This window comes from Odocoileus virginianus, chromosome 1 (genome assembly GCF_023699985.2).
Source record: "Odocoileus virginianus isolate 20LAN1187 ecotype Illinois chromosome 1, Ovbor_1.2, whole genome shotgun sequence".
In the NCBI taxonomy this organism is placed as follows: domain Eukaryota; kingdom Metazoa; phylum Chordata; class Mammalia; order Artiodactyla; family Cervidae; genus Odocoileus; species Odocoileus virginianus.
In genome coordinates this window covers 101983143-102002608 of record NC_069674.1, presented here as the reverse complement: position 1 = coordinate 102002608, position 19466 = coordinate 101983143, and the positions used below count along the sequence as shown (strand labels likewise).

General features: G+C 40.2%; 1 protein-coding gene across 1 annotated transcript in view; it reads right to left on the bottom strand.

Annotated features, from left to right (window-relative positions):
• PEX1 (peroxisomal biogenesis factor 1) overlaps positions 1 to 19466 on the bottom strand; it is a 70541-nt gene that overhangs the window by 38135 nt on the left and 12940 nt on the right. Inside the window, exons 4-10 of the mRNA XM_070471768.1 lie at positions 13778 to 13892; positions 12914 to 13680; positions 10948 to 11067; positions 3396 to 3519; positions 3061 to 3164; positions 2090 to 2172; positions 803 to 935 (exon numbers count right to left, since the gene is read on the bottom strand). Of these exons, the coding sequence (XP_070327869.1) occupies positions 803 to 935; positions 2090 to 2172; positions 3061 to 3164; positions 3396 to 3519; positions 10948 to 11067; positions 12914 to 13680; positions 13778 to 13892 (1446 nt within the window). The remainder of the gene's footprint in view (positions 1 to 802; positions 936 to 2089; positions 2173 to 3060; positions 3165 to 3395; positions 3520 to 10947; positions 11068 to 12913; positions 13681 to 13777; positions 13893 to 19466) is intronic.

Below are 19466 nucleotides of genomic sequence, written 5' to 3'. Positions count from 1 at the left end.
TCAAGAATATCAGCAAACAGAACTCAGCAAAGTATAAAAAGAATAACAGACCACCACCAGGTGGGATTTATTATAGATTTGAATGGCTGATTCAACATTTCAAAATTAATCAGCCCCGTTTATCACCCTTTGTTGCTGTTCAATCACTAAACCATGTCTGACCCTTTGCGACCTCATGGACTGTAGTCTGCCAGGCTCCTCTGTCCACGAGATTTTTCAGGCAAGAATACTGGAGCAGGTTGCCATTCCCTTCTCCAGGGGATCTTCCCAACTCAGGGATCAAACCTGTGCCTCCTGCATTGACAAGTGGATTTTTTACTACACCAGGGAATCCCTATTTAACACCCCACCAGCATCATAAAAAAGAATATTCATACAATCATATCAACTGAAATAGAAAAAGACCAGGGAGAGCATCACCTAATTCAACAGTGTTTTCTCAATATCTAATAGCAGGCACTCAAAAATATTAGTGAATGAATAAATTCTTCCCATCTATCATGTCAACAACCCTATATAACATGATTAAAACTCAAAGAGAGAGGAATGAAAAATGGCTAATCAGGTACTTCCCTGATGGTCCAGTGGCTGAGACTCTGCATTCCCAATGTAGGGGGCCCAGGTCTGATCCCTGGCCAGGGAACTAGATCCCACAGGCTGCAACCAAGAGGCTGCATGGCACAGCTAAGAGACCCTGCATGCTGCAACTAAGGCCAGCTGCAGCCATACAAATATTTAAAAAATTTTTTGAAAGTTAAAAAAATCACTAGTGAATGAAAATGAGCATATTTTAGCCACATACCTTTCCTCCTGTGAGTAAAAGGGCCCCATTCCTAAGTCCTGCCACAAGGGACACCAGCTGCCGAGACAGAGGACGCCCCAGGAGGCTGTGCGTGATGTGCTCCATGGAGGAGACGCCGAAGGAATTCACTCCTCTGCAAAACATGTAAACTGCATGATCAAACACTAAAACAGGATAAAATCTAGCTATAAACAATTTTCCTTCACAGGCTAGTTAATGATTTATAAAAAGAGTAAAATTTTGGAAACTTTCCTTTACTTGAAAGTGAAATGATTTAATGCCCAATCTGAGTCACAGATTTTAAAACTAATTCTACTACTTTCAAACATGTGCAGTAACTAGAAATTCTGTCCAAATAGGAATCCTTAGGGGATTTGTCTTAATACACACATATATCCCCCTCAAAATGATTTCTGGCTTGTTATTCAACATTATCATACATGAGTGCTTTTAAACTATTAGGATAACTAACTGAAGACTTATTTCCTCTTAAACATCATCTTTGAAATCCAGTTTCAATCTGAAGATTACATAAACATGAACTTTAACCTACTTCCTGATTCTGCCAGTTTATTTCTGATAATAAATATCATAAATTCTTAAAATTAGTCTGCAGAGTTTTTACTTTATAAAGTAAATTACTTACTTTAAAAAGCAGATTAATTGTTGCTTTGTAGTTTAATCCTTTAACTAAAACCTTTCTAGATTATACTATTACAGAAAATCAAATCACTACTACTACATCCATTAAAGGCCTCTGTGACGAATTCCAAGTAACAGTTTATGTGAAATTCTTCTACTGTATTAAGAGCTAAAGAAATTGAGGAGGTTCTTTTCAAATTTGTCTTAAAAGTTAAGGAAAACACAAATAATTCCCATCAATCAGTACATCTATAAGACAGTGAAGGAATAACTTAATTTGAAATATTTTTAAACACTCAACTAATGTCTTTGGATTTAACTTTCAAAGCTAATTTATTAATTTCAAGAGATTATTGTTTTATTCAAGCATGTACGATCCAGGTCATATCTAGTTGGCTCTCTTCTCACAGATCAAATCACAAAGTAAAATTTCTAATACATTTCAGACATTCAGTTTATCTGAGAAGGGAAGGAAAATTACTAAGCTAGGTGTGAAAACAGAAACAATCCTTGAAAAAACTATCTACCATTACATTAGTAACACTAGTCAATGACACCAACATCTAATTTAATATTTACACGTAAAAGCCCTGACAGGTAATGTAAAACGTGTCTAAATGTGCCAGTTTGGCCGTAACTTCTTACCCCAAGCAGTTCAGCTTTAAAAAAGGAAGAATAAAGTCAATTTCCTCACTGTTTTCTTCTTTTACCATAGGATCTAGAAGGACCTATAGTAGCAAGGAAAAATCAATTTTACATGTCAAAGTAATACCTTTTGCCTGCTTTTCTTGGGTTCCAGGAAACTGAATTGCTGATTCTGTTACACCAGAGAGAAAAGATATAGTGTGCATGCAAGATTATTACTTAAAATAACCCTGACAATAACAATTTACTCATCTAAGGAATATAAATATTTATAGTTAACAAGCAGTAAAGAATGTCTTCATGCAGTTAAGAGATATATCTTTATTTGCAATTTTGATTTATGTCACATTCTTTTCACAATCTTCCATCTTTATCATTTCTGAATGGTATTCCTTAAATTGTATTTCCAAAGTAGAGAAATAACATCTAGTTTCAAACCACTGAAATTCTAAATGACTTTAATTCATCTTCAGTTCTATAATGACAAGAGTAAATATCTTAACCAAAATATAATGTTCTAAAAAGAGTACTTTAAAAATATATCTGGGAGAAAAGTAATCTGATAATAGTTGTGAAGAGTTGAGAATTTAAGAACTGACAAAATAATATGGGCTGTGTAGCAAAACTGCAAATAAAAATATGAATAAAAAAAAAAGTTACCCCCCTCAGCTAAGTTTTCATTTGTTCCAATACCAGAAGAGTTTAAATCATGATCCACTGGCCAATTAACATGATCAATTCTATTCCTGGAACAATTTTGCTGAAGCATCCATTTTAAATTTACGATAAATCAATCATTTGCTTAAGTAAGTTAAGGAGACTACAGAATAAAATATTTTAAATCAAGTTATTCCTTACTCTTATCATTTGAGTTTCTAATACAGTTTAGGATGCAAGGTCTTTAGAAGTAAATTCATACTTTAGAATCAATCACATGTGAAAATATTAAGTATTCAGTAGTATGTAATTACTTGTATTGTCATCTTCTGCAGCAGATTGGTACTCAATAGAAAAATACTTTTTTCTTTTTTCTTTTCCCAAGAATGAACTATATTCAGAGAAAACTCCTTCAACCCTATTAAAAAGAAAGTAATAAATGTAGTTAGTACTGCAGCTGAGATGAAATAATTGAAAATTTAAATTTATTTACATTTAAATAAAAGGATTCTTTGATACATAAAATCTACTGTTTAATTATCATTATTAGGTTTCCTGTTCACACCTATCACAAGATGGAAAAACAATGAAAAATTTTCCAACTTCTTTAATAGGAAAAATATCAAAGTAACAAATAAAATATACTCACCATCTTTCATTTCCAGTTTAATGTATTCTTCCTCTGATACTATCAGAGGAATTGTGGCAGTGGCAGACTGCTGGAGCCATGAATAAAACACAGTTTTTATGTCTTCTTCACTGACATCCTTAGACTGCCAGAGGAAAGGAAAGAAACAGTAATGATATTCTATGACCTGAACTTAACAGTCTTATTTTAATAGCTTATCTTGCCAGTAAAATGATGGTCACAGGCAGAGATTTGGGACTTGACATTATAATACAATGAGTATGGTGCAGCCTGAAGAAAGAGTCACACAAGTGGCAAAGTTTTAAATGCTCCTTTTTTCTATGCCCAGTGATGCACAGAGCACAATTTAGCTCACTTGATAACCACGCCAGCCCTAGTGTCTCTTGCTTCCTGTGAAGCAAACTCTGTAGTCAGGGAGCCGGCTCCTCTGTTCCCAGCCTGGAGCTGTGTGTGCATGGGTGTGGCCAACGCATCACCGTCAGCGATCCAAGAGAAGGCCTTCTCTCCCTAACTAAACGGTAGAGAAACCCTGCAAGGAGAAGAGTTTTGCTTTGCACCTGTCCTTCTGCTGCCAAGAATGCAGACGCGCTGCCTATTACCACCGCAGACACCTCGCATCTAAGAGGAGGAGAGACAGAGATGACAGGAGAGAAAGATCAAAGGAGCCCAGGTCCTTGGTTACATGGTTTAACCACTTGTGAGTTCCTCCAAACTTCTTTGCACATGAGAAAAACAAACTCTTTATATGTTAGTGTCACTTTCTCTTTTTTCTATGAAGGCAGATACGTTCAACAAGTAGAGTGTTAATAAACTGTTCAAAAGATATGAAGAAATTCTGAGAAAAACACTGCTAATTTCTGAAACTTTTAGATTAATATTATTAAGTTTAAATAATCTTCTTGAAATACAAATCAGAACTAACCAAAATTCATATGTGAAAGACACTATCTGCCTAGGAGAATAAACTTCTACCATTTCACAACTCCCATATCTATTATCTAACAGCTCATATATAACAACTCATATCTGTTATCTCTCTTTATCCAGTAGATCCACTGATTAAACTCAGTTTACAATACGCTCACCACTAAAAACGCAAGCTAAACTAAGAAAAGGCATCACTTTCCCACTCTTAAAAATCATAAGAAATAAGTCAGTTACTTCTTTGTATATTATTGGAAAATGGGATTAAAGAAAGAGAACGTCATAAAATGAAAACTATTTAAAATCAAGACTTTTAGAATCAGAAAGCAACTCACAGTTCCTCTAGAACCAAACATCCTTTTGTCCTAAGTGATACAATCAGCCTAGAGAGACCTGCCAAGGTCACACAGCTTCCACCAAAGCACACAACTAGGGACAGGAAAGGAAATACCCCATTGCCGATACCAGAGGAAAAAACAGAAAACCAATGAGCAGTGGCTAATTATTTTTGTACATAAGACCTAATTTTTGAAAAAAAAAATACCAAGATCAATAACCACGTTAAAAGCAGAGCTCCTATAAACTAAAAAAAAAAAGCAAAAAACCTCCACACTTTATATAAGTCAAGAGCCATAAAGTTCTACATTACAAAGACTTCTATACTATATGTTTAAAGATTACTTAAGAATATCAATGCAATATAGACAGCAAATATCTGACTTTGAAAATCCTGGAGTTATCAAGACAATGTTAAATTTCCTTCACATGGTTTTTAAAAACATACTGAGAGACAAGACAGAGATAAGAGGGCGAGTAAAAGGACTTCAGCTCACCTCTTCTCAAGAAAATAGCTAAATCACAACCAACTGCTGTATAAACATCTACAAAAGAGACCTGAACCTACCATAAAAGATATTCTGCATCCAAAGACAGAAAAGCTACAGTAAGACAGTAGGAGGGGTGCTTCTGTGATATGATGAAATCCTATGCCCGCTGGGTGGGGGACCCACAAACGAAAGGAACAGTGCTGCAGCAGCTCCCCACAGGAGTGAGAGTTCTGAGCCCCGTGTCAGGGTGCCCAGTCCGGGGGTCCGGCACGGGGCAGCGGCCATCAGAGTGTGTGTCTGTGAAGGCCAGTGCGGCTTAGGAGCAGGCGCGCAACAGGTTTCATGCGCACTAGGATCCGGGGGAGCCTGGGCCAAAACTACCTGCAGGCCTGAGGTTTCCTGGGGACGTGAGGACTGGCTGCGGCTCACTGTGGAGGACAAGGACGCTGGCGACAGAGGCTCCAGGGGCTACTCATCGGCCTGAGCTCTCCCGGAGGTCATCCTTGGGCCTGGCCCCACCCAGCAGCCCGCAGGCTCCAGTGCTGGGACACCTCAGAACAGCCAACCAACCGGGGGGGAACACAGGCCTACTCACGGACAGACAGGCTGCTGAATGTCTGCCCGAGCCAACAGCTGCCTCCAGACACACCCTTTGACACAGCCCACCGACAGAGAGACAAGACCCAGACCCACTCACCGGGGGCGGGCAGCGGCCTCTCCCCACAGGAGGCCTGTCAAGCCCCTGGATCAACCTCACCACCTGGGCGGGAGACAGCAGAAGCAAGAACCGCAATCCTGCAGCCTGAGGAACGCAGACCACAGACACAAAGTGAGAAGTAGGACCCCGCTGAGAAATTCAGACAAAGAAACAAGACAGAACCCCAGAAGAACAACTAAGTGAGGGAGAGACAGGCAATGTCCCTGGAAAAGACGTCAGAGTAATTAGAGTAAAGATGACTCAAGGTCCCAAAAAAATGAATGGTGGCACAGACTGAGAGGATATGAGAAATGTTTAACAAAGAGCCAAAAGCTTGAAAAAACAAAGAGAGATTTAGGAGAGGCGGCAAGAACACACAGAAGAGCTGCACAAAAAGACTCTTAATGGCCTGGATAGCCAAGACAGTGCTGGCACTCAGCAAGAGCCAGGGATCCTGGAGTGTGAAGTGAAGCGGGCTTCAGGAAGCACTGCCATCAACAAAGCTAGTGGAGGTGATGGGGTTCCAGCTGGGCTACTTCAAATTCTAAAAGATGGTGCTGTTAAAAGTGCTCCATTCAGTATGTCGGCAAATTTGGAAAACCCAGCGGTGGCCACAGGACTGGAAGAGGTCAGTTTTCATTCCAATTCCAAAGAAGGGCAGTGCCAAAGAATGTAAAAACTACCACACAGTGGCACTCATTTCTCATGCTAGTGAGGTTATGCTCAAAAATCCTTCAAGCTAGGCTTCAGCAATACTTAAAAACCAAGAACTTCCAGGTGTACAAGCTGGACTTAAAAAAGGCAGAAGAACCGTATCAAACTGCCAACATTCACTGGATCATAGACAAAGCAAGGGAATTACAGGAAAAAAAACTACTTTTGCTTCACTGACTGTGGGAAAGCCGATCAAAACAAACTGTGGACAGTTCTTAGAGATGGGAATACCAGACCACCTTACCTGCCTCCTGAGAAACCTGTATGCTGGTCAAGAAGCAACAGTTACAACCTTACATGGAACAACAGACTGGTTCAAAATTGAAAAAGGAGTACGTCAAGGCTGTATGTTGTCACCCTGCTTATTTAACTTACATGGAGAGTACATTATGAGAAATACTGGGCTGGATGAGTTACAAGCTGGAATCAAGACTGCTGGGAGAAATATCAACAACCTTAGATATGCAGATGACACCACCCTAATGGCACAAAGTGAAGAGGAACTAAAGAGCCTCTTGACGAAGGCGAAAAAGGAGAGTGAAAAAGATGGCTTACAACTCAGCACTCAAAAAACTAACATCATGACATTCGGTCTCATCACTTCATGGCAAACAGATGGGGAAAAAGTAGAAGCAGTGACAGAGTTTCTCTTCTTATGTTCCAAAATCACTGCGGACAGTGACTGCAGCCATGAAATTAGAAGCTTGCTTCTTGGACAGCAAGCTATGACAAACCTAGACAGTTGTGTTAAAAAGCAAAGACATCACTTCACTGACAAATGTCCGTATAGTCAAAGCTAGGGTCTTTGCACTCATCAGGTATCGATGAGAGAATTGGACCATAAAGAAGGCTGAGTGCCAAAGAATTGATGCTTTCAAATTGCGGTGCTAGAAAAGATGCTTGAGAGTCCCTTGAACTTAAGGAGATTAAACTAGTCAATCCTAAAAGAAATCAGTTCTGAATATTCATTGAAAGGACTGATGCTGAAGCTCCAATACTTTGGCCACCTGATGCAAAGAGTTGACTCACTGGAAACTGATGCTGGGAAAGATTTAAGGCAAAAGGAGAAGAGGTCAGCAGAGGATGAGATGGTTAGATGGCATCACCAACTCAATGGATATGAGTTTGAACACTGTCTGGGAGACAGTGAAGGACAGGGAGGCCTGGTTGCTGCAGTCCATGGGGTCGCATGCACAGAGTCAGACATGACTTTGTGACTGAACAAATAGCTAATTCAGTTTGTTGTAGAACACTGTAAAGTAACTATAATCTAATTTAAAAAATTCTTAGAGTAAAAGATAGCCAGAACACTCTGACATAAATCACAGCAGTATCCTTTTTGATCCACCTCCTAGAGAAATGAAAATAAAAACAAAGGTGGGACCTAATCATACTTAGACGCTTTTGCACAGCAAAGGAAACTATACACAAAAAAGCAAGCCACAGAATCGGAGAAAATATTTGCAACTGATATGACTGACAAGGGATTACTCTCCAATATATACAAATAGCCCATGCAGTTTGTATAAAAAAGAACCCCTCTCTCCAAAAAATAAAAATAAAAAAGTGAGTAGATCTAAATACACTTTTCTATGAAGAAAAAATATAGATGCCAAAAAGCACATGAACAGATGGTCAACATCACTATTAAATGCAAACCAAAACTACAATGAGTTGTTACCTCACAGTGGTCAGAATAGGCATCGACAAAAAAAGTCTGCAAACAATGAATACTGGAGAGCGTATGGAGAAAAGGGAACCCTTCTTTACTGATGGTGTGAATATAAACTGGTACAACGATTATGGAGAACAGTATGGAGGTTCCTTAAAAAACTAAACACAGAACTACTGTATAATGGAGCAATCCCACCCATTCCTGGACCCTAAGAGAGAACCCTAATTCAAAAGGCTTCATGCGCCCCAATGTTCACTGAAGCACTATTTACAAAGCCAAGACATGGAAGCAACCTAAATGTCCATCGACAGTTACGAATAAACAAGTGGTACGTATTCAGCATGGAGTATTACTCAATCATGAAACAGAATGAAGTAACGCCATTACAGCAACATGGATGGACCTTTGGATTATCATACTGATTGGATTACTTCTATTTCAGGCAGAAAAAGATTTCACTTATATGTGGAATCTGAAAAAATGAAACAAATTTATTTACAAAACAGAAACAAGACTCACAGATTCCAAAAACAACTTATGGCTATCAAAGTGCAAAGGTGGAGGGAAGATAAATTAGGAGTTTGAGATTAACATATACACACTACTGTATGCAAAATAATCAACTAGGAACTACTGTATAGCACAGAGAACTCCAGCCAATATTCAGCAATAATCTACGTGGGAAAAGAATCTGAAAAAGAATGGATATATGTAGAACTGAATCAATCTGCTATACATCTGAAACTAACACAACACTGTAAATCAACTATACTCTAAAGTAAATCAACTATAATATGAAGTACAAATCAGAAAAAAACTGAAGATCAAAGAATCAAAAAGTTAAAACTATAAATCACTATATATTGTTAAGTGAATATGTTAAATGCTCAGTTGCATACTATTATGGAAACGGCATGTATTCTATTTGTTTTCTTCTCTAGTCACAAAATATAAACTATTTTATCTGAGGTTCCATCAAGCAGAAAGATCTGTTAAAATGGTTATATGATGATCTTGACATAATGACCATCATTATCCAGAGGATCCAGAAGTATAATGCAAATTATCAGAGGATTAAATCATGTTTGGCATTTTCTAAACATGTAATAATTTTCCTGTGTTACAATTCTCTGAGGACTGGTAATCTAAGTTGGTACAGATGATAACACTCTAAAAGAAGATAAATCAAAGTCGCTCAGTTGCGTCTCTTTGTGACCCCATGGACTATACAGTCCATGGAATTCTTCAGGGTAGAATACTGGAGTGGGTAGCCTTTCCCTTCTCCAGGGGATCTTCCCAACCCAGGGATTAAACCAGGTCTCCCGCATTGCAGGCACATTCTTTACCACCTGAGCCACAAAGGAAGCCCAAGAATACTGGAGTGGGTAGCCTATCCCTTCTCCAGTGAGCCTTCCCTACCCAGGAACCAAACTGGGGTCTCCTGCATTGCAGCCAGATTCTTTACCAACTGAGCTATCAGGGGACCCTGATAATATTCTACAGAGATTTTAAAATCAAGTTCCATACCTCAATTCCTGACCATATCAGTTTCTATCAAAATTAAGTGTTGAAAAGTAAAACAGTCTAGCTCTCTTTTACACTGCAGTGTTAATACTGAAACATGTAAGAATTTTCTTAAACAACTGCCCAGATGTAGCAAAAATAGCAGTCTTTTAAATGCCAAATTATCCATATTTGCATTGACACAATATATGTTATATCATTTATTAAAGACTTCTTGCAGACTTTCCTGGTGGTCCAGTGGTTTAGAATCCGCCTGCCAATGAAGGGGACACAGGTTTGATCCCTGGTCCAGGAAGATCCCACATGCCATGGGGCAACTAAGCTCACGTGCCGCAACTACTGAGCCCATACTCTGCAACGAGAGGAGCTACTGCAGTGAGGAGTTCGTGCACTGCAACTCGAGAGGAGCCCCGCTCACTGCAACTAGAGAAAGCCTGCCTGCAGCAGCAAAGTCCCAGGGCAGGAAAAAAAAGACTTTTTGGTTTCTCAAATAGGTAAACAATACCATATGATCTAGCAATTCAACTCCTAGGTATATACCCAAAAGAACTGAAAGTAGGGACTCAAATGGTGTATATCAATATTCACAGCAGCATTAATCACAACAGTTTAAACAAAAAAAAAGCAGAAATAACCCAAGTGTCCATCAACAGATGAATAAACAACATGTCTATATACATACAATGGAATACCATGCAGGAATGAACAGGAATGAAGGAATAAACATAATACAGGAATGAAGTTTGATATATGCTATAGTGTGGGTAAACCCTGACAACACATTAAATGAAATAACCAAGATACAACGGGCAAATATTGTATGATTCCACTTGCATATAAGATCTAGAATAAGCAAATTCACAGAGACTGATCACAGTTGAAAATTGGGGGAGGAAAGGATGGGGAGTGATTGTGTAATGGGCACAAAGTTTCTATTCAGGGGATGGAAAAGTTTCAGAAATAGTGATGGTTTCATGTTATAAATGTATCTAATGGCACTAAATTGCACACCTAAAGAGTTAAAACAGCATTTTATCTTATATGTATTTTACCACAATAAAACCAAAAGACAATAAGACTTCTTTGCCCTTCTAAAATAAAGGAGTACAGTCTTATTACTTAGCTAAAGCAACTAGAAATTTTACAATGCATGTAAAACAATTGTGATATAACATATAAATGTGAACTCACTAAGTTTTCTGTAGGTTGTAGTTTTAGAGATCTTGGAATCTTAGGGGTAATTTCCACTGGAGTTATTCTGACTACTGCATGCATTTCTATATTTAGCCTCTTTCTCAGGTCATCTGGAATCTGAAATATATAAAAATGAATTAAAAATATAAATGTTAAAATCTTAAGAAATATTCCACAGCATAAACACTGATATTAATTTCTATCAGCTCAGGTGAATAAGATACTGCCATGATCCATAGTATAGGTGGGCATTCAGGTACTGTTATAACGCTAACATTTCGATTTTTTCCTACAGTAGTTTCTTTGAACATCCCCTTCAGAAGGTGGTCAGTTTTGAGCTGGCCGGTTAAGCCAGCTTGAGCACCTGACGGCAGCTGCCGCCTCTCACGGGCCACCCTCCAACCTGACCGCAGAGGGGGAGTGCAGGCTCCTGACTGTCGTCTCAGCTGGTCTCCAGGCCCGATCACCACTTTTTCACCCCAGCCTCACCATGTAACGTCAAGGAAGCAATAGTGCTTCCTGCCTAACGGCAGCACCATTACTGGAAACAGGCAAGCCCACTGACAGGTTCAGACAATACGATTTTCAAGATGCAGTGGGATCTTCTTGAGTAAGAGATCAGAGATAACAGAAAATGTGAGGCATGGTTGGAACTTTCGAGAATGATGTAGGCTGAAGAGATTACAACTTGCAAGTCACCTACCTAAAGGTCACAGTCTAAACTGTGAGCATAAAAGAAATCTACTAAGGAGACTCCCTTTCCTTTCCATTGTTCTTCCCTGTCCTTCCTTCTCACCCTGAAATTACATTTCACGATGGTTCAAAATTAGGTTAAAATAAAGGAGGCTGGTGACTCATCTCATATAAAATTAACATTAATATCTGAAGCTAGGATGAGGAGGTGGAATGCTAGCTGTGTTACTTTTGCTCTCCATCACAGTAAAGAGCCAATACCAGCAGGATAAGGCTTTCTGGGTACCTCTGAATCCAGGTCATCTCATGCCGTGGGTCTCTCCCGACATTGGGCATTTCCCCCAGTATGTACCAAGACATTCCTTTGCTTTCAAGAAGGTGGAAGCAAATCTTTGGGCATTAAAGATGTGAGGCTTTGTAGGGCGCTCCATTTGAAGCATGAACTCAAGAGTCAGCCTGTCAGGGTGTGAATCCTCATTCTACTTACTGACTCGTTACCCCAGGCAGGTAATTTTGACCTCTCTGGGCCTGTACCTATCTTAGCTTTTACCTGTCCAAGTTTATTAGCCAGAAAAACATACAAACCTTACCCAAACAAGGACTCTACCCTGCAATCAGAAATGTGTCCCCATGGGCACTTCTGTTGTTAGTCACTCAGTTGTGTCCAACTCCTCGTGACCCCATGGACGATAGCCTGCCAGGTTCCTCCGTCCACAGGATTCTCCAGGCAAGAATACTGGAGTGGGTTGCCATTTCCTTCTCTAGGAGATCTTCCCGAACTAGGGATGGAACCCTGGTCTCCCGCATTGCAGGCAGATTCTCTACCATCTGAGCCACCAGGGAAGCCTAGAGGAGGGGGGACTTTAAATAGTGTTTATTACACTGGTTTTCAACTTGTGCATAAAATATTATAATATTTTAGTCCAAAATTTGGGCAAGTTCAAGCAACATAAAATATTTTCTAAGATTTATACTAAGTCATTTGCTATGCCCCAGAAACAAACAACACTGTCAATCAACTACAGTGTAACTGGGGCTTCCCTGGCGGCTCAGTCAAGAACCTGCCTGCAGTGTGGGAGGCCCAGGTTCAATGCCTGGGTTGGGAAGATCCCTTGGAGAAGGAATGGCTACCCACTCTGGTATTCTCGCCTGGAGAATTCCATGGATAGAGGAGCCTGGCGAGCTATAGTACGTGGGGTTGCAGAGAGTCAGACACAACTGAGCAACTAACACAATATAGTATAATTTTTAAAGAAAGACTCATACTAACCCAGACTTTCCCAAGATGAAGCGTGTCTAAATTTTTGGTGTATTTAATGGCATTCTTCAGTTCCTCAAGTCCATTCCAGACTACCTTTAGCACACAGGCCTTGCCAGCTTTGTGACTATGGTCTGGGCTAACTTGTTTTTGATCTAGAGGCTCTGACATCTGCTTCTCTTTTTCAGGTGGCAGGACATTTTGCTTTGTTCTACTTTGTTGTTGCTTTGGAGAAAGCAGTTTCTCTAGCTTTCCATAGGTCACAGTGAAGCTGGGCTCCAAATCAAAATATTCTTGGTCCCATGGAAATACATGAATGGCATGATGTTTGTGAAACACAGAAGTTGCTGATGCCTTACATATACTGGGAGGCTGGGATTTGCATACTCTGAAAATATTGTCCAGAGGAACAACTGTTGACTGCATGTGTTTGAAAGCATTGATTTCAGTTAACCCCCAGGATGTGTCTTGTTTCTTCTCAGACCCCGAAGAAAAAATGCTTCCTATCACAGTCCATAAGCTTGGTAAAAATGATGAGTCAATCCTTTCCTCTGAATCTCGTTCTTTAGACCCAGTGACTCCTACAGTGTTTGATTGAAGTTGTTTGGTTTGAAGTTCTTTTGTCAATCCTTTTTGGTCTCTTCCATAATTATGAAACTGTCCAGGTGTTTTACCTGCTTCTGAAAATGTACTCTCTCTGGCTTGGCGGGTCTTTGGCTGAATTAGGAGTCTGCTGTCGGTTTCCAGCCTTCCATAAGCAGCGCCCGGTGTTAGGGCAACTGTAGAGGAAACAAGGGTCGTGAGTGCGTCTTTACCTCTGCTGTGGATTCAACGTGAAGTGAAGAGCGTCACAGAAAACGCTACAACAGCACCTACCAATCTGGATAAATATGTAAGTCTGCTGATCAACCCAGACAGGAAAAACGGCTTTTGGAAAAACTATTCGAATCTGATCTAGAAGGTGCTGTTCAAGGGAAGCAGCATGCAGCTCCTAGAAAAAAAACAAACAAAAAGGTCGGTTCCCTTTACATTTTGTCTATTTCGTGTTTAGAAAGGAAATCTCAACTCTTTCTTATAAATCAAACCTACTTGGTTTATAATACCACTCAGAGAAGAGAAATCTAAAGACACCGATATTTTGGGGGATCAGATCAAGATGGAGGCAGGGTACGATGGGGAGCTCCCCTTCTCCCACAAATATATCAAAAATACATCTACATGGGAATTGTTCTCACAGAACATCTAGTGAACATTGGTAGAACATTTTCTAGATTTCCAAACAGCAAAAAAATCTCCATTTAACTGTGAAGGACAAAACAAAGGAAAAAAAAAAGAGAAAGGAATCTGGACAGGAGCTATGAGAGGCGAAAGGTTTCTGCTCACTTGGAAGCCCTGTCCCAGGCGGCGAGATCAGTGGGAACAGAGGACGGGCTTTGGAGTCTCAGAGCGCACAGCACCTGGTCTACAGAGGGCGACGGAGAGACAGACCCGCGCAGACGGTCAGCACTGCCACCCAGCCCTCCCCAGTCCAAGATGCTCATCCACGCAGGCAGGTGGGGGCCGAGGCTCAGGCTTCAGAGGGAGAACTGGGCAGAGGACTGGGGTTGGCCGTGTGGACAGCCCAAGGGGACTAGGCTGTCACGTGCCCCAACCAAGGGAGTATGGGAATGAGCCTGGGCCCACCAGAGAGGTAAGGTGATGTTGTTGGGGGGCACGCAAGGTGAGGCGCAGGATCCCACAGGAATTCCTTTCCCCCTGTGCGCTCTCAGCTGACACGCACCACCTACACACCCCAGGGCAGGCACACGCAGCCACTACCACCGCAGACTCCAGAGGGAGCCGCAGACCACCGCCGCCACCAAGGGTCCCGTGAGCACCAACCGCTGCCCGTGCCTTTCCGGGACTGTGCATGGGCCAAGCGCCTGCACACCCCTCATCGAGTGGAGGATGGACAGCACACGCAGAGAAGAGGCACGGCGAGCATTCAAACCAAAAACAACCCTCAGAATAGTGTCACATCCACACAAGCTATGCAGGGACGCCCTCACGTATAAACAGCCCTCCAAGGCTACAGCAGAAGACTGTTTCTCCTAAATGCACAGACTAAGAGAGATACAAGTAAAATGAAGCAGCAGAGAACTACTCCCAACTAAAAAACCAAGAGAATTCCCCTACAGGAATAAACAGTGAAACAGACCTCAGCAGTCTAATAGACACCAACTTCAAAAACAGGTAATGAAAATGCTAAGGGAATTAAGAAAGGCTATCAACATAAATGCAAATTACTATAAAAAGGAACTAGGATCTATACGAAGGAGCCAAGAAGAGTTAGAAAATTCATTTGCCAAAATGAAAGTTGAACTAAAGGTAATGAATACCAGAATAAATAATGCAAAAGAAGGAATAAGTGATCTGGAAGACAGAACAAAGGAAATTATACAAAATGGCAGACAGAAAGCCAGATGAAAAAAATTAAAGCAATATGAGACCCACTGGATAATATAAAGTGCGTCGATCTATGTGTAATATGTTTTCCAGAAGGAGAAAAGAAAAGGGGATTGAAAGTGTATTTGAAGAAATTATGACTAAAAACTTCCCAAACCTGAAGAACCAAACAGATATCCAGACATAGGAAGCACAGAGGATCCTAAACAATCTGAATCCAAACAGACCTACACCAAGACGTACTAAAATAAAAATGGCAAAAGTTAAAGAGGATTCTAAAGGCAGCAAGACAAAAACAAAGAGTTGATTACAAGGGAACCCCCATAAGCCTATCAGCTGATTTCTCTACAGAAACACTGCGGGCCAAACAGGAGTGGCAAAATATATTCAAAGTCTTGAAAGGGAAAATTCCGCAATCTAGAATATTCTACCCAGCAAGATTGTTTAGAATAAGAAGAAAAATAATTTCTCAGGCAAGCAAAAACTAAATGAATATACCAATAGTAAAACTATGGAAATATTAATAGATCTCTAAATAGAAAAGATGCAAGGAGATATAGAAAGGCAGAAATCATGATTGGAAAGTAAATCATTTAAACTGGCTAGTATAAATATCCAAAAAGAGAAAAAAATCTATTTTTGAAAGTGATGATACATACAAGCAACAGAAAAAGGATAACCATGAAGATGTAAAAAAGGACATCAAAATCACAAAATGTGGGGAAGGACAGTAAGAAAATGCACATTCTTTTTTTATTTTTTAGAATATGCTTGAGCAGATATGACTATCAGTTTAAAGCAAGCACATATATGAAAGGGATAACACACTTAAAAAACAGGGCCAAAAAAAAAAAAAAAAAAAACCAACAGGGCAGTCACAAATCAAACACATAAAATAAATGCACAAAAACCAAAAAGAATCCAAGCATAAAGTAAATCATCAAACCACAAAAAGAGGAAGAAAAACAAAGAAGCAACTGGAAAACAAGGTTTAATATGGCAATAAATACATATGTATCAAAAATTACCTTAAATGTCAATGGACTGAATGCTCCAATCAAAAGACAGAGTGGCAGACTGTATCAAAAAAAAAAAAAGGCTACAATATGTAGCCTATATGAGACCCACCTTATGACAAAAGACACATAGATTAGAAGTGAGGGCACAGAAAAAGACATTTCATGTATTGGAAATAAAAGGAAGCAGAAATTGCAATACTTAACATCAGACAAAACAGACTTTAAAACAAAGGCCATAAAGAAAGATAAAGGACACTACATAATGGTAGAAGGATCAATACGAGAAGATATTATACTTGTCCACATACATGCACCTAATACAGCAGCACCCAAATATATAAAACACATACTAACAGACATAAGGGCTTCCTTGGTGGCTAAGTGGTAAAGAGTCTGCCTCTAATTCAGGAGACGTGGGTTCAATTCCTGGGTTGGGAAGATCCCCTGGAGAAGAAAATGGCAACCCACTCCAGTATTCTTGCCTGGGAAATCCCATGGGCAGAAAGAGCCTGGATGACTCTAGTCCATGGGGTCAGAAAGAGTTGGACACAACTTAGTGACTAAACAACAATAACAGTAGGAGACTTTAACAGCCACTCATATCAAAGAACAGATCTTCTAGACGGAAAACCAATAAGGCAACAGAAATCCTAAATGACCCAATCGAACAGTTACACTTAATTCATATTTTCAGGACATTACATCTCCCCAAAGTAGAATATACATTCTTTTCAAGGGCACATGGAACATTTTCTAGGACTGACCATACAGTAGGGCATAAACTAACCTCAACAAATTCAAGAGTATATTAGCCACTAAAAGGAATACATTTGAATCAGTTCTAATGAGGTGGATGAAACTGGAGCCCATTATACAGAGTGAAGTAAGTCAGAAAGAAAAACACCAAGACAGTACACTAATGCATATATATGGAATTTAGAAAGATGGTAACGATAACCCTATATGTGAGACAGCAAAAGAGACACAGATGTATTGAACAGTCTTTTGGACTCTGTGGGAGAGGGCCAGGGTGGGATGATCTGAGAGAATGGCATTGAAACATGTATATTATCATATGTGAAACAGATCTCCAGTCCAGGATGGATGCATGAGACAGGGTGCTCAGGGCTGGTGCACTAGGATGACCCAGAGGGATGGGGTGGGGAGGGAGGTTGGAGGGGGGTTCAGGATGGGGACACATGTGCACCCATGGCTGATTCATATCAATGTATGGCAAAACCACTACAATATTGTAAAGTAATTAGCCTCCAATTAAAACAAATAAATTAAAAAAAAAAATTCAAGAGTACAGAAAGTATTTCAGGCATCTTCTCTAACCACAGTGGCACAAAATTACCAATCAACCAGAGGAAAAGGAATGAGGAAAAGAAGATTACATAGAGACTAAACAACATGCTACTAAAAAACCAATGAGGAAATCAAAAGGAAATTAAAAAATACCTTGAGACAAGTAACAATCAGAACACAACAATACAAAATCTATGGCCTGCAGCAAAGGCAGTTCTTAGAGGGAAGTTCATAACAATAAAGGTCTTCCTCAAAAAACAAGAAGAATCCAATCAACCAACCTAATCTACCACATAAAAGAATTAGAAAAAGAACAAACAAAACCTAAAGTTAGTAGAAGGAAGGATGTAATAAAGAACAGGGAGGACATAAATAAAGATTTAAAAAAACAACAGAAAAAAAATTATTAAAACCAGGAGCTTGGTCTTTGAAAGGGTAAACAACATTGACAGACCTCTGACCAGGCTCATTAAGAAAAGAGAAAGAAGCTAAATAAAGAAAATAAGAAATGAAGGAGAAACCAACAAATTCTGCAGAAATGCAAACACCTGTAAGAGAACACCAGGAACAATTAAATGCTGGGGACTCCCTGACGACCCAGTGGTCGGGACTTGCAGCTCCTCACTGCCATGGCCCAGGTTCAATCCCCGCTGAGGAACTGAGATCCGGAAAGCTGTACAACATGTCCAAAAACAGAAACACATCATATGCCAACAAATTTGATAACCTGAAAGAAATGGACAACTTTCTAGAAACATACAGCCCACTAAAACTGAATGAAGCAATAGATCAGTTGAACAGCCCAGTCACTGAAAGTGAAATAGAATCTGTAATGATAAACGTCCCTACAAATAAAAGCTATGACAGACCTAGACGGCACATTAAAAAGCAGAGACAGCACTTTGACAACAAAAGTCCATGTAGTCAAAGCTATGGATTTTCCAATAGTCATGTAAGGATATGAGAAAAGTGAAAGTTACTCAGTCGTGTCTGACTCTTTGCGACTCCATGGACTATATACAGTCCATGAAATTCTCCAGGAAAGAATACTGGAATGGGTAGCCCTTCTCTCCTCCAGGGGGTTCCCTGGAGAAGATCCCAATCCAGGGATCGAACCCAGGTCTCCTGTATTGCAGGCAGATTCTTTACCAGCTGAGCCACAAGGAAAGCCCAAGAATACTGGAGTGGGTAGCCTATCCCTTCTCCAGTGGATTTTCCTGACCCAGGAATCGAACCTGCACTGCAGGCAGATTCTTTACCAACTGAGCTTTCAGGGAAGACCTACAGATCTGAAAGTTGGACCATAAAGAAAGCTGAGCACTGAAGAATTGAGGCTTTTGAACTGTGGTGCTGAAGAAGACTCTTGAGAGTCTCTTGGACAGCAAGATCAAATCAGTCCATCCTAAAGGAAATCAGCCTTGAATATTCATTGGAAGCACTGATGCTGAAGTTGAAGCTCCAATACTCTGGCCACCTGATATGAAGAGCCGAATCACTGGAAAAGACCCTGATACTGAAAAAGACGGAAAAGACTCTGATACTGAGAAAGACTGAAGACAGGAGGAGAACGAGGTGAAAGAGGATGAGATGGTTGGATGCCATCACCGATTCAGGGGACATGAACTTGGGCAAACTCTGGGAGATGGTGAGGGACAGGGAAGCCTGGTGTGCTGCAGTCCATGGGGGTCACAAAGAGTCGGACATGACAGCGACTGAACAGGAAAGAACAAGCACAAGTCCAGGACCAGCTGGCGTCACAGGTGAATTCTACCAAACATACAGAGAATAATTTA